We start from the raw sequence: 16,266 nt of genomic DNA, 5'->3' as shown, positions 1-16,266 counted from the left end.
CACATTTTAAATATTGCTCTATTTTTCATTTGTTGTACCCATAGCCAGGTAGGCTGTTTTATAATAAGTCACTCATGTGAGTACATTCACGATTACCCTTATGGAAATGGAAGTGTTTTTTTTTGTATCCCTATCTCAGATTAATTTCTGCATTGTCCCATCCCATATTCTTTGTCAATAGTACAATTCTTCCTCATTACTACTGTACTACATGAAAATATGTCACGCAGTCCTGTAGTTTGAAATCAACCCTCTAAACAATGCCCCACATTGCATGCATCCATTTATATGTAAATTAATCAATTGGTGTGACTTAATCCTCTAATCTAGAAATAACTGCACAGAGCTCCAGAGATGAAATAGCATAAACTAAGTTCTAATGTTTTTGTAGCATAATCAACTCACTGGCAGGAGCAAACTTGAATGAGGACTGGCCCCAAGAGGACTCGACTTTGGGGACATTTGGCAAACTGTGATAGGAAGTTTTGTAGGTGGAGGATTGGGTGGGTTCGATGTTGGCTAGAAGTTAAGAGCACAGATAGAAAAGTTGAAAGCAAAGGGTAAAGCAACGAGCTGTGTATTTGAATATTGTGAACAAACTCCACTGCTTCTCATCTGGACCAAGGAGATGTTTTTCTTGACCTTTAGTCGAAATGTCTCAACGTGGTGGACACAGAACTCTCTTTCCATATCCCAGCATTTTTGTAAGAAATTGGTTTCTATTTGTAGTCTGATACATTTTGAATACACGGTTAAACACTAATAAGGCCATTAATAATTTCTTTAAAAAAAGAAAACAATACTAGGCAGAAGGGAACAACTATTTCCACAGCATCCAAACGGTGGAAAGAACCTGCAGGTTTGAGAGTTTTGTATACCACAAAAAGTATAGAACTGAGTTTGACACAGACACTTGATGACAGGCCGGGCCGCTGACAGCAGATGTTTGGATTTGAAACGCTGCACTGTGACAGCACAGCAACAGCCTCCCAACCAGAGAGCGGAAATACTTTGCAATCTATCAATACAAATACATTTTTAATACCCGCTGTCAGAGCTGCTGGGAGTCAGATATGTTAAAACACCGTCGGTTGGCACTCACGTGTTTGTTTGAACCACTCATTGAACATGCTATTAATTCTGAATTGTTAATACAAATCTGTCAAGAGCTTATTGATTGATTTTTATTACCTCATTCATTTCATGTCTTGTCTGGATTGCATTGCAGCATTAAATTATTTATCAGGTTAACCACAGCTGTGCAATTCTCTCCACACTGCCAAGGCAGGGAACATGTATGAATACATTTTTAAGGCTGGATATTGAAACATAAAACACATGGGACTGAGCAAAATAGGTGCATTGCCTAAAGAAATGTACCAGAATCCTGTTGGTATGTCTGTTTTTTTTATTTGTGGAGGAACACAGTAGGCTATAACTTGAAATAGCTCTAGAAAGGTTTTCTGAATTAAAAGATTTAGGTTAAATACTGAAAATATGGATAGAGGATTCATTTTCATTACATATGCCACCTTCACTCACAGGCCTATTTGTAGCTGCAGGGAATGAATACTAACATATCCAATATGAATCATATTGGTCTTCACCCTATTCTATAATATTCTGATGAAAAAACAGCACTTTACAAAATAAAGCCCAAAGAAAATCCTTGAAACCCCTCCATGTGCTGCTCTCATCTTTGACAACATCGCCCTCTGCTGGTTTTTAGCTGCACATAAAGACTCGTATTTTACATTACTTATTCATTTCTTTCTGCAGTAGGTCGACGTGAACATTTGCTATCATGTCTCACAATGATAAATAATACAGCAGATGATACATATTGAATGCATCATGTTAATGCATGCTGTGATTCAATGTACAACACACAAAAACCCCAATGGTTGAATATGGAATTTTACATTTAGTGGCAAATTATTTTAAAATGAACGCTCATGCATATTAGAGCATACAGTACATAATTCCTTCCCCGTTGCTCCTATGTTTTTGTGTTACTGCCAACTCTCAAGCAGTAGGTATAAGTGAGAATGCCCCGCTGGATTTCCAATAATATTCTTTTAAAAATATCTAATTTGAAGCATTTATCCTCTGCTTGCCGTGATGAATCACCTGGGGAGCGATGAGTGTGTCCCAGCAAATTATTTGTGATGCTCTATTCGACTTTATTTTCTGTGCTCTCCCTCGGTACTCTGCGAGATGTTTTTACCCAGAGGCTTGAAACTTCGAACTATTGCAACATTTATTAGCTCTCATGACAACATGACAAATTACACAATTATCTGATTCATCATGATGTTTATCATCATCCATCCTATGACTGCAAAGTCATTAAAATTGACCTCAATAAAGGAACTTCAAATGGAAAATATTGATTTCTTCGCAATTGTCCCTATGTAATATAAGAAGTACCAGGGTAGAAGCACCGATGGCATCAACACCTGCTTTACCATAGCAAAGTGCACACTGAGCTAATGATGAATCCGAGGAACTCCAGTGTATTTATAATTAACCGATGCAATCATCTTATTTCATTCAAATATATTACTTTCTTACAAACTCATGTAATATGTTAGTTTATCTATTTTTATTTGGACCTTGCCATTGAAAATGCAATCCAAGTAATGGTTTGATATGCATGTAAAATGGTTATTTCCCAAAATACGCCAAATAATCGCAATATAAAAAAACTTTTATTAGTGAACCAAAAGAACATCACATAAACATCTAGGATCAAAGTCCCCTGAACAAACTTCTGCTCACTACAGCAGGACGAGGGGGATTATGTCAGCTGGATTACATTTATTGCATTCTGATAAATAACCTGACAAATCTAGTCACATATTTGAATTGGAAGTAATCACCATCTGTCCAGTCATAAACATTAAATAGTCTACTTGTAGTAAACATATAAACGTTTCAAGCATTTGATTTAATGGGAAAAGCTCGAGCTATTGATGGGCCTTTATAAAAAAGGGAAATATTATTCAAAATAAATAAGAAAATATAGAGAAAAAACTGTTTCTTCCCAATGTATTCACAAACACCTTTCATTCTATTTTGGCTTGAGTTAAATACTCAATTGACTTTATTTCATTTCATTGACTTTAAAGTATTCACTGTTAGTAAAAGTCATCCTGGAGACAGAAGCATACAAATGTAAATTATATTGTGATTTAAATGTGTGTGAAAGTCAAGCATACTGTGTCTGCTTTCATCCATCATTCAAAAAGAATGATGGATGAAAGCAGACACAGTGGCCATGTGACATGCGTGGTTTTCTGATGTTTGGCTCAAACTAATTATCCCCAGCAAGTGATTTTTTTTTTCCAACACTGCCCACCTTATGTACAAATGAAAGGTGCGTTCACTGGCTCCAGTGAGTGAGTCATCAGCAGCTGTGTGGACTGCCTGTCGATGGTCCCACGCTGTCAGCCTGTCCCCTCTCCTCTTCCTCCCCCTCCTCCACAGAGTCCTCAGAGCTGTTAGCCACCGCCACACTGAGAGAATGGAGCTCCTCCAAAACAGACAGCAGCCTCCCTGACAGGAAGCAGACAGGCCGCTGGTCAAATTAGTCATGTCTGTATGGATATTAGGATGTGTCTGACGCATGAGGACACTACCTACCGTCTGCAGCTACTTTTGTCTCCAAAGAGCGGGGCAATTTTTCTTCATGTTCTCTGTAAGCAGCAGCTTTTTCTAGAGCTCTTGTATACTCACGTGTCAGCCCTCTGCCAGTGACAGTGTCCTGGAACAGATTCAGGTCATCAGCAGAAATGAACAGAGTAACAACATTTTTTCCCAACTGTCTTCTGCTCTAAAAAGTCTCACCAGCAGTAGTTTCCTGTCCATCTCGGTCTCCTTTAGTTGTTTATTCTGGACTTTCCTCTTTGTGTGTTGCTGGGTTTCTCTCATCTCGTCCTGTTTCCTTGATGCCTCTCTCTCAAACTGCCGCAAAGTCATAACTGCAAGAGACAACACAGACAGATCAAATACCGGGGGAATATGCTGCTATATACTGTGCAAACATTTCCAATGATATTAGATTTGAGTCTGCATTACAGATATGAATCCCCCCCCCCCCCTTAGTTTAGCTGCTGTGGGCTGAGGTAGCATCTATCCAGCTACCTGCTTTCGTGTGCTCTCTCCTGGCAGTATTGACTTGAAGCTCAATCTCCCTCAGCTTCTCAGCACAGCGGTCCTCTATCTCAGACACTCTCTCCTGCAGGGCTGAAGGGGGACAACAAATGCACCATACTTAAACACTATCTCCCACACTGAGAAACAGAGTCCAATGCGTCATTTGTGTGTACCACTGGGGATAAACTGGATTTTATAGCATCTGATTGCAAATGTTCCTAGACACCAAGCTGGTTAAATCAATTCAAGATTGATCAATTGTTATGATTTAACCACAGTAGAGCATAAAAGACGGCAACACAGCAAGGTGGCACAAGCCTAAAGGCAAGAAAAACATCATCATCATTTCTTTGTTTTTTTTAATCACAGCTACTGGCAAACATTTGTTCAGCTTTTCTTTCAATAAGGACAAAGAAACCTCTGAGCAATATAAGACTTTAACATAAATGAAATCCAATAGTGTGGATTTGATGTCTGCATCATTGAACCAGCTATAAACTCATTTTAGATTACCGATGGATCCCATGACGACATGTCGAGTCGATCATAACAAACCCACAGAGTAAATGAACACCCGACTTAAAAGACTCCTCATCGACTTTTAGATTGACGTTTTCTTTTCTTCTCCGGCCTGCAACTTTACTGATTTGGTTCACAGACTCTGAGCTACTTGTCCACCACTTTCTGGTTAAAATGGTTCAGCATTTGGCAGCTAAGGAGCCAGATATTTCCCTCAGGAGTAGGTGTAAAGCAAAACAGAGCTAAAGGTAGAGTGAGTATTGGACCTTCATTCATTAGGTGGACACAAACACTATGACCAAGGAATGCTAATGTTGCTCTGAATTTGATGAGTGTGTGTGTGTGTGTGTGTGTGTGTGTGTGTGTGTGTGTGTGTGTGTGTGTGTGTGTGTGTGTGTGTGTGTGTGTGTGTGTGTGTGTGTGTGTGTGTGTGTGTGTGTGTGTGTGTGGGCCACTGGATGCTCTTAAGAGGAAAATACTGTATACCAGCCGTGTTTACACTTGTTTCTGCCCACAAGTGGACAAACAATTAGTTAAGGGATAGGTTTACCATTTTTCAAATATGGATATCTCCCAAAGTTAGTATTTTTAGAAGAAAATAACCAAATTGTGTTACTATCCTTGCAGACCAACAGTAAAACACAATAATTATATTTATGTAACCTGTTTCTTTAAGAAGATGATTTGTCTATCCCAGATGGCTCAAGCATTTATTATCTTTAGATAACCATTTAGCTTTTTTGAAACAAAGGCCATGTTTTTTGGTTCCCCAACACCTCAGTAAGGGATCTTTTCATAAACAGTATGAACAGAGGGAATGATTACAGCCAGCAAACCATGTTACAACGAACGCCTAAGCCACGTAGGTCACCTGACTATTCTTTTTAAGAAACACATGAAAGAATCCATCCATATTCTTTAATGTTAGTTTAAAGCCAAAAAGCTCTCTAGTGGCTAAGTAAAATCCTTGAAACAACTGGAAAAAACATATAGGAGAGACTCAGTAACTCTCCATGAGCGACTACAGTCAAGGTGCTCTTGAGCATGTCACTATATCCCCAGCTGGGCCAGTGAAGCTACCAAGGAGAGCAGAGAGGCCAGGTGTGAATGTGTAGAGAGACATTGATGAAGGGCATTTCTGAAATAGAGCAGCAGTGCTCAGTCTGCTTTTCCTTGATAAGTTGAGTCTAAAAGAAACAGTCATGCAGCTAAAGGTGGCCGCTGCCTCACCACATTCGCTGTGTTCCTGTTGGCTGAGCAGCTCAGCACCGAGCTTCTCCAGGTTGACCTTGCTCTCTTCCAGCTGAGCCTGGATCTGCTGCAGACTCTGCTCGGCCTCCTCTCTGCCAGCCACGGCCTGCCGGACCTCCGCCCGGCTCAGCTCCAGCGCCTGCTGCTGCTGCTGCCTCAGCCTGCTTTCATCTGAGGACGAAAGTGTATAAAGATAAACTGAGACACAGCTGCCAAAACACGGATACCCAACAGATAATGTGTTATAATAAGATGTCGTGAGTGGTAAGGGTGCTCACACTGTTCTTTCAGATCAGCCAAAGCTCTCTCGATGAGCTCCGGGGTTCTTTTGAGCTCCTGTGTGAGCTTGTCTCTCTCTTCACACACCAAACTGAGCTCCGTCTGAAGGTCTGTGGTGCTGCGGGGCAACACAGACAAGATGGCAGAGCAAATAAAGGAGCGGAAAGTCAAGCAGAGGCAACTGCACGGTGTATAAAAAGAAAAGTAAAACTCCAAAATGCTTTTATATGTAGACTAATATAATAATAGCCACTTTGCATACAAATGTCATATTGGGACATATATAGGTACACTATTTATATTTACAAGGCATTATTGAGTTTAAACCGTGTTGCCCTGTCCCATTTCCAACCTTACAGAGCCGAAGGACATAAGACCACTTCTTGTTTTTATGCCTGCTTTGTTAAGCCTTTATTTTGGAAATTGTAAACATTAAGCTTATAAAAACAATTCTTATAAATTCTCAGAATGAATGCCAAAATGGTTCTTGGATTAAATGAATGCTCTAACAACTAAAGCACTCCACAGTGGATTTATTTTAATCAATGAGCAAGTAGTAACACATCTGCTGTTAACATCTTTTTTAAAAAGCAAAGACACGCTTTACTATCTTCATTCCACATAATAATTCAAGGACTGTGGAAAGATGTACATAGTGCATTGCTTTTGTCAATACAGAGTATATTGATCAATTAATTTTAAATGAATCATTGGTAGTTAGTTGCAGACGTAAAAACTAATGACAAAATCTCTTCTGAAAGCACACATATTGACAAATACAAAAACAATTAATACAGACAAATACATACACCACTAAAGTCATTTGTAAAATACTTGCATTTAGTCTCAGAAAGCTTTTTAGTTTGTATGTAATTGTTTACTGACGTATTTGTAACAGAAAGAAAGCTTTTTTGCATTGGGTAAAGATTGTTAAGCTTCATTCAATACGTATGACTGACTGGTAAAACCTCTCACCTGTCAGCAGCTTCTTCTGTCTGTTTGCTGGCCTGCTGAACTTTCTGCAGAGCCACCTTCCTCATGATCAAACCTGAAAAACAAAAACAATGCGACATTCTTTCTTTATACTGCGATAATCTGCTGAGATAAACCCATCCCCCTCCAGTCCCGTATGACTGCACCTTGGATTGTCTCCACGCGTCTTTTAGCAAAAGTTAGCCTCTGGGTGAAAGTGCTGAGCCTCGCTTGAGCTGCGTCCACTTCTGCCACCTTACTTTCAAATGCCAGACTGAACCTGTAAGGCACAACCATAGTGTGTGAAAATAAAGTGTTAATTACATTAAAATTCAGCATTTTATTCCTCCAATTTATCGCTCTATTTTCTTAATTCAGATAAATGTGTTTTTACCTATGCACTGCCTCTGTCAGGATTTTAAATTCAGCCTCTTCATTCTGGCACTGTGACTTTAGGTGCGAGTTCTCCTTTTGCTCCTTCGCCAAGTCCTGTTTCAATGTCTGGGAAGGGAATCACACAATCCATACTATAGTAAAGTTTCTCCGCACACAGCTGCTGTTCGTAAAACCTCAACTGCTTTTGGAACCTAGCAAAGTTTTCATATAGTCAGCATCCTCTGCTGTGGTAAAAAATGTATGAGTGTTTATCACTTTCCTAAGCAGACCCAAATTTATCGCGCATCATCAAAAATGCAGACAGTCACGTAAATCACCTCCTTTTCCATTCTCTCCAGGTCCAGCTCAGCTATCCTGTCATCCAGACTGTGCTGGAGCACATTGACCCGGTGCTGCTCCTGCTGGACCTGCTGCTCCATGAATCCGACCTAAAAACACAGAAATATAGTGCCACACTTTAAACACAGATTCAGCACAGTGGATTTGTTTGTACTGTTGTATACTAACAGATGAAGGTTTTCCTACATTTGAAAGAATTGTATCCTTCTCTCCTCTTAGTTCAATATCCTTTGAGCGAAGCTGGACGCATAACTTGAACACTTTCTCTCTCCAGAGCTGAAGCACTTGAAGGCCTTCGGATCCATTCTTCATAAGTGGGTCTGTCATGATCTATTGAAACACACGCACACACACACACGTATAGTCAAGGCACACAACACTTGAGCAAATGCTTCACAAGAGCATGGGTAATTATTGCATGCAAATTAGTCCTGATGTTTTCCACGACATATTACATCTTTTTTAACACAATGACTTTATTATCGTCAAGTGAAACGTGCTATATAAATAACAATCGATTAATCAAACAAGAGTTTTTTTCCTTTATTCCCACAACTATAGTACAAACCTTCAGAGAAGAGTTTTTAAAACAGTCCCTTTTTTTACATTTTTCAAGTTGACATTTATACTTAACTAACCAAAATCCACTTAGAAAGAAAAAGAAAACACATTCAGAAGTGAAAAACTAAAAGGGCGGCCGGGGTGGGGGGAATATGTTAACTGCAGAGTCATACTGCACACAACATTTGGATAGAGCACCTCAGTTAAAGTGTTCAGCCAACTGAAATATTCCTGCAGGGCTTTGCCATCCTATCAGGAGCCGCTCCATCATTAATCTAAACCCAGTGGTCTCTCCGAGAGATCCATTAAGTGCATCCACACTTCAGACTATTTCGTTTTAGATACGAAAAAGACTATGCTTCAAAACTTAACAGCTAAAGCCAACAACACACACTGATAGGTCGCTGCTTGGTCTACATAGGAAACCTGACAGACGCAGTGCTATTTCTCACCATGTGTCATAAGCACAGGCATGTATCATGCATTGCTATGCGACACTTACCTTCTTTGCCATTTTCTCTTCTTGGAGGGCGAGTATCTCACTCACAGAGTTGAACCTGACTGTCAAGAGCTCTGTCGTCTTCTGAAGAGCTGCCTTTTCTTTTTTCAGCCTCTACAGAATGGAGAATATGAGAAAGAAAGTTAAAAAAGGATGGGATGACATGCAAATTAACGAATACATTTAACACTCCTTTGTTCCACAATCATTTCCTTAACCCGCTCAAAAGAACAAGATATCAAGTTGTTGTTTTTTTTCTTGTGCAATTACTTTACAGTCGGGTGATTGCAATCAATACTGTTTATATTGTCCTCACCTCAACAGCTTCATTTAATTGTTGCTTTTCTTCTTTCTCTGAGCCAAGTTGGCCGATGTAATTTCTGAGGCTGTGCAGAGTGGCAGATTGTGTCTCAAAAGCTTGTTCCATTTGGCTGAAAATTAAACAACCCGCCCCACCCCCAAGAAATGTCAGTGAATCTGGATACAAAGTGCTATAAATGCTTAGTTCTCTTCAGTTTAAGATTGAATGTGGCACCTTAAATGTTCTTTCAGCCCATCTCTCTCAGTAGATGCCTCCATCAGAGTGCTTTTTAGCTGCAGCACTTCTGAGTTCATCGATTGAAGTCTATCCTGTAGTTCAGTGATTGTGTTTGTTGCGATACCCACCTCTGCACAGTGGGAAGCATTTAACAGTTGGAGCTGAAAGTGAGAGCCAAACAATTTAAATTCAAGGCAGATACGAATGATGATGTTATGTCTTTTTGACATGGGTTTCTTGGATACAGGGGTTTTAGCTGACATTTTGCCACACACCTGCATTCCCTGCTTCTTCTGCATTTCTTCCAATTGTTTTGATAGTCTAAGAGTCTGCCGTTTGGCCTCCTCCACAACCTGTAACCTGCTCATTTCTGCCTTTAGAGTGAGCTCCTGGGCTTCTTCCTCGCTCCTCGTTACATCCCTCCTCAGTTTTGTAATTTCCTCACCAGACTCTCTCTTAAGTCTTTCGAGCTGCAAGAAACAAAAGTGTTAAGATAAACATATATGGAAACAAACAAACCTCTCAGGTGATCTTTTTCCACACCCGTGCCAAAATGAAATGTTGTGTTTGTAAATAGTTTTACCTGTGAGCTTATTTTCTCCTTTTGTGCATTACTGTGAGTGAGCTCCATTCTGATTTGGCTGAGTTCAGTCTTAGCCTTACGCAGCTCCTCACGCCCTGCCTCCAAATCATGGCTCTGTCTGTCGTAAAAAGATTATTAATCATATTTAGCTTGGTCAAAATGGCGCTTTGTTAATCTTTATTAACAAACTGTAATCACTTAATTGCACAACATAAGCATATATTTAACCTGTTGATGGTGCTGTCTCTGTCTCTCATCTCCTCCCTGTGTCTCCCTGCAGTCTCCTTCAGGGCCTCCACCTGTCCCTTCAACCTCTCAGCTTCAGCCTTGTGCTTCTCTGCCTCCAGACGCCACTCTGACTCCAATCTGGACCACTGGTCACTTCTCTCTCCACATCTGTTTTTGAGGAAGAGGAGCCTTAAATGTACCAAATATACGACATAATTGACAAATAATAATATTATTTCTAAACATATAAACCATATTATAGGATACCTTGCCATAATGTCTGATGGGTGATCCACAGAATTTTTTCCTCTTATGCTGTCTCCTTGCAACATCAGGATCCTGTGATTTTCCTTCCTCAGTTCCAATATTTCCTGTTGGGCCTGAGTGAAAGCGAGCCATGAATTTGCAGGACTGTGATCCTCTGATGGTACACCTCGTTTTATCCAGGAGAAGGGTGGTTGTTTCCCTGCAGTTTGAACCCCTCTTTGTGCCCCGGCAGACTGGACACTTGATGTGAAATGCGATGGAGGTACCAGGTCATCCTGGATATTCCCTAGATTAACATGAAATAATGTATATCGTTATGTGTGTGCATGCCTTGCATAAGCTATTTATGATTAGTCCTACGTAAATGTAATGGGGTTCATTCTATGTTCCCAAAGTGATCAATGTAAAAGGTTAGTAAGGGCCATCTTTTCAGTTCAGGTTGCAAATTATGTAGGGAGTTGCACGTTCCAAATGCAGTTTAAATGGTAAACATCCGCTAATTTGAAGGTAAGCCATAAGATGTATGTAGGTAACATTTGACCTACAGTTGTAGAAAAAACATTGCAGACAACATTAAACACTACGAGTTGTGATATTATAAAAGGGTATTGATCAGGGGAACGTAGTAGCTTTACCCTGGGAACACTTACACGCTCCAAATGTAATATTTCCAAAGTAATGTTAGAGTGTTTTCATATTGGACTTTCAAGAAACATGACAACATGAACATGAAAACTTCCCTTACCTTAATACATAATACTGATACATGTTCATTCATAAGGCTTGAGCTCACAAATGGCGACAAACTTAGCTAGAGCGTTGACGTTAAGTTAGCTAGGCAACACTGTAGGGCCTACAGTGTAGGCTAACGTTAGCTAGCATTATCTTAAAATCAACATTAGCTTCAAGTTGGCAGCAAATGTAAACCAAAAATGCGGCTACATCAGTACACTTACGTGAAACCGCTGGTGTTCTAAAATCATTTGGCGCTATGAGTTTTTCTGTTCCCACGTTATGTCTCTCCATGTTCAAAGCATTAGCTTTCCCGAAAGTAACAAACTACACAGTAGTGCCTGGTTGTTTTTGAGTTGTTTGGGTGACGTTTTACCGTTGATTCTCCCGCGAGATCCGTCATTGGCGGTTGCCCTTAGTTACGGTAACATCCGGGGCTCTCTGCTAGAAGACGACTGTTAATGTGTAAATTACACGTCAGTTATATTCAACATATTAGAATCACCGCAGCAAATGTGCATCTTTATGAACTCAATATAAATCAAATAAAAATAGTTATCGAACATAACACATTACTCTCGCGCACTGCATCATGGGAAATAAGTGGCAACCTGAACATGGTGGTGGTTTAATTCCCTGAGCTATGTCTTGTAGGTTGTTCCTCCCCTCAGGCTGCCTCAAATATCCACTGCAAGAACCCTGCATTGGCCATTATTGCATCTATTGGCTTGTGCAAGAACGCCAGGGGCGGTACACAAGCCCAGTATACAGCCTGGATATAATGTTACCCGAAAGACAAAATTATGGACAAAAAAGTCCATATTCGCAGTTTTTGATGCAGACAGACTTTATGCACAGGTCTGGACCATGGGAGGTTTTAGTGACACACTGTATTATATGACAGGGATCTATAATGGGGAAGATGTTACATATATTTATGTCAAATTTGGTTTGACGAATGTACAACTACATTTTTCTGAAGGTGGTTTGATTAGTCTGTTTAATCAGATATCATTAAGATTGATATTGAGAACAATTATAGTGATGATAAGTGCAAAAGGTGCTCAGTGAAAATGCACCTAATGTAGTTATGACCTGAAACTAAGCCATTCCACCTTTACCTGTGATTCTCTCACTTCAAGAACACCCCGGGGCTATCTGACAACCAGACAGCACGGAGCATGCTTTCTGAGCAAATAATTGCATCTTTGATTGGTAATTGCTAATAATTTGGTTATGTAATTGAAATCTTGGTTTAACATGCATCTATAAATATCTTACCTCCAACTGTAAAATGATCAGTAGGTCTACATGAATAATTTACATGTAGCATTTGCATATTTTGACAGTTTTCTGTGTGCTTACGTTCCTCGAACTGCAGTGATGCACATATTGCACACACTGCATTTGTGCTGTAAATCTATAAACTACAACCACGAGCCATCTTCAAATGAAGGATGTTAGCTATTGTTTGTTATATGTCTGGCATTATATTCCCATTTTAGATGGCTATATTCACTACCATATTTTCTATTTCTTCTTGTGTTGTTTTCCTCTATCTTCAGCAGCCATTTCTGTTTACTCTTACCTAAAGTATACCCGCCTCGCTACAGCTGCCGTGACCCACTTTCCCCATGGGGTGCATTAAAGTTTCATATAATCTAATCTAATCTATTTATGGGGAAGAAATAAGCATTTTACTTTGATTCATTTATGTTGCATATATTGATACAACCTTACAATACAACAACATAAGACAAATAAAAGAAAGTGGGGATGACTACATAAGTATGATGTATTGAAATAAATGTACATTGAATGATGCCAGTCCAGCATGCATGAAAGACTCTGGACCTTTTATCCATAACTTAGTGAAGTGGTTTTTGGGGGAGAGCAGTAGGAGTGCTTCTCTTCGTTATTTGGTCCTGTTGGTATCGTATCCTCCATGCACTCGACAGACACTGCAGCAAGAACAAAGTGATCAGAGCCACCGGGAATCCAGAAAGCATGAACAATACTGACCCTGTTAAGAAAGAGAGCAGAATGTAGATGTAGGGCTATGAACCTATCAAGGTTGACATTTACTGATTCAAACACATTATTCCAGCTTAAAAGAGCATTTACGATGAAATGAGACAGCTGATTGAGACAGGTTCGTAAATTGTCACTGCAAATGTTTAATATGTGAAATCCAGGTCCTTGGTGGCACAGATATTTCTCTCCCCAGCCCCATCCTACAGTTACTCCTGGTTGACACAGGGAAGTATCAAGGTCACATGGGTGGTGTAATCCCTTTATTTTTTGTTCTGTCTGTCCCAAGCTCTCCTCCCAGTTGGATATGCCTGGGCGGTATGCTTATCATCAAATGGCCTCACCTGGATCCTTTAAATTTGAGGGAGAAGTAGTTCTATTCAAAGCCCCTTTCGAAGAATGGTTCGGCAAAATACATTGCCACACAAGTTATTTTGGCCCTTTTAACCTCAGTTTTGTTGAGTACTCGTGACGACAGAAGCCACATCAACTGGATTCACGAGTTTCTCAAAGTTCCGCTTTCAATAATACATTGTCAGTACAGTATTTTCTACACCTGCTTTCTAAGGCATCTGCCATTGTTCTAAAATCTCACAGCATAACCAAATTCCTCCCACTCCTGTGGTTGCCCACCCAAAAAGTACCTTTCTCGAGCGAGGCCTGCAGAGGAGCTTATATAAATGTCTGATGGTGTGCAATGTGTGGCCCAGTCAGGCCCAGCATTAGGACTGCATTTATATAGTCCTTTTCCATTATTTTGGGACTCCTCAAAGCGCAAGTCAGCATTCCCCCATTCACACACATTCTTACAGAGGCAGAGGCTTCCAGACAATATGCCACATTAGGATAGACATTCACAGACCGTTGGCCAAGCCATCGGGAGCCATTTGGACTTCAGTATCTTGCCTAAAGACACTCCGACTTGTTGACTGCAGGGGTTGGCGAACAAACCTACTCCACCCCTAATCCACAGCAGGTCTTAATCTGAAAATGTAGTGCAATAGTCTTAAGGCTTAAAAAGACAAAGGTAGAAGCCCTGGAAGGTACATGAGCTGGAGCAAATGCAGACATGACATATTATGGTGATTGACAGATTCACTTTACCATGCCCATGGGATAAGTCCTCTTGTCTTCATCTACTTTTTAGTTCAACCCTAAGTGAGATTCTTTCCATCAACAGAGAATGAAAATATTTGTATTATTTATAGGGATATCCTGGCACACCCATGGCCATGGAAACAGCTTTGTCTTTGTCCCTTATCAAGCTGACTCAGCCCACACTTACTGTAGGTTGACGTGGAGAAACTGTCCATGGCTGCAGATCTGGACTGGAAATGGTGTCTTTAATTAAAATGTCTTCCTTTCAAAATGTGCTTGTTGAACTTTTCACATGCCACAAGGGTAATATTGGTGAGTCCAGTACACACACAGAGAAATGCCCTTATTAAAAACGTAGTGTTGGGGCTGTATAAGATGCTAAAAACACCAGTGACATAACAATCCACTATCATACTAACTTCTTTAAAAGATGATAATAATCTCCTTGCATTCAAAATATCTTTATAGGTTTTATCTTCTTTATGTATCAATAAGACATTGTTCAGGCATTTTGTTATCCATATAATCTCTTTTTGCTTTGTAACCAAGCTTAAAAAAGATATCAGGCAGCATCTCTTCCAGGAGTGTGAGACGATCCCTGGCTCTGCACATGCATAAATCACATCATCACAGCTATTGCCACTGGGCATTATACAATAAAGCGTATGTGAGAAAAAATGTTTGCTCTGTCAGCAACTGTCTGGACCTCACCTCATACCTCATACCATGTTAGTAGATTTCTAGTTTGTGGTTTGGGCGGATTTCAGTATTCATTTTTGGGATTTCAAGATAATCGTATACGAATGCATCTGAAGAATAAGCTCCCTATAAAGAAATACATATTTCGGCAAGCAGGAAGAGTGTACGAAGCAACAGCTACAACACAACCATTCCAAAGATCTTTAGTTTCTAGGACAAGTGTTCCACAAAGAGAGGAGCAACATCAGAAACTGATGTATGTATGAAAGGGAAGAAGACTCAAAGAGAATGGAGTTATTTTGATGGTGCTGCAGTGTTTATTGATGAAGATACTGATTTGAATGTGTAAAACTTCTTTATGAATAATTAGGTTTTATCTTCCATCTTATGTTAAGTATTGTATTTATTATTTTTCATCTTATTTAATCCTTTTTATTTGTACTATCATTATAAAAAGTGTCTTATTTTCGACACCATTTTCTATTCATTTGGCCTTCTATCCATGTTTTTAAATTGGTTTTATGTCAATTTACCTTATTTTGAAGCCTGCTGCATTTCTTATTTGAAAGGTGCAACACAATTTATTGTATTGCATTTATAATTTATTGTAATAATTATTTTCTAGTGTTCCCTTTCCTTCAATTGGCTAATTTCCTGTCACTTGAAGTCGTTTTTTTATTTGTGTTGCCTTCGAGCAATTCATTATTGTGTCCTAATAAGGGACGGCCTTTCTGTGTATTGTCTCCATCCAACCTGCTTGTTAAACATTGTGGACCTGGTGTTCCAGAGCTGTCACTGCAAGGCTCTCCAACACTGCTTCCTTTCTCTTTTTTCAGATACAATTCCCTTAGTGATGGGAGAACAGACGTTTCAATTGCACATTCATATTGTTTAGGACTTTGCTACAAGCAGATGAGTTGATTAGGAATCTAATTTAAAACATATTACCAAGCCATGTGGGAAAACACATTGGAGGGATATTTTTCGTGTCCTATCTTAATGTCCTTAAAAGGATTATGCCAATGAAATAGCCTAATGTATTCCAAATGCACATCCTCCTCCTCTCCATGCAGGCCTGCACTCTGCTTCAATAGCCTCACTTGTTTATCTGGTCAA

General features: G+C 39.7%; 1 protein-coding gene across 1 annotated transcript; it reads right to left on the bottom strand.

Annotated features, from left to right (window-relative positions):
- Positions 1-2,692: 2,692 nt before the first annotated feature.
- On the bottom strand, positions 2,693-11,716 carry cchcr1 (coiled-coil alpha-helical rod protein 1). The gene is made up of 19 exons (XM_034113941.1): positions 11,547-11,716; positions 10,591-10,876; positions 10,324-10,491; positions 10,096-10,213; positions 9,788-9,982; positions 9,510-9,673; positions 9,291-9,405; positions 8,978-9,088; positions 8,101-8,244; positions 7,893-8,003; positions 7,574-7,680; positions 7,347-7,459; positions 7,183-7,255; positions 6,207-6,325; positions 5,908-6,099; positions 4,147-4,248; positions 3,850-3,983; positions 3,646-3,766; positions 2,693-3,558 (listed from the first exon to the last, which is right to left on the bottom strand). Exons 1-19 carry the CDS (start codon positions 11,614-11,616, stop codon positions 3,410-3,412), a joined length of 2,592 nt encoding a protein of 863 aa, XP_033969832.1. The 5' UTR covers positions 11,617-11,716; the 3' UTR covers positions 2,693-3,409.
- Positions 11,717-16,266: the final 4,550 nt, after the last annotated feature.

The sequence above is a fragment of the Trematomus bernacchii genome, unplaced genomic scaffold (assembly GCF_902827165.1).
Source record: "Trematomus bernacchii unplaced genomic scaffold, fTreBer1.1, whole genome shotgun sequence".
Taxonomy (NCBI): domain Eukaryota; kingdom Metazoa; phylum Chordata; class Actinopteri; order Perciformes; family Nototheniidae; genus Trematomus; species Trematomus bernacchii.
This window is presented reverse-complemented; position numbering and strand designations above follow the sequence as displayed.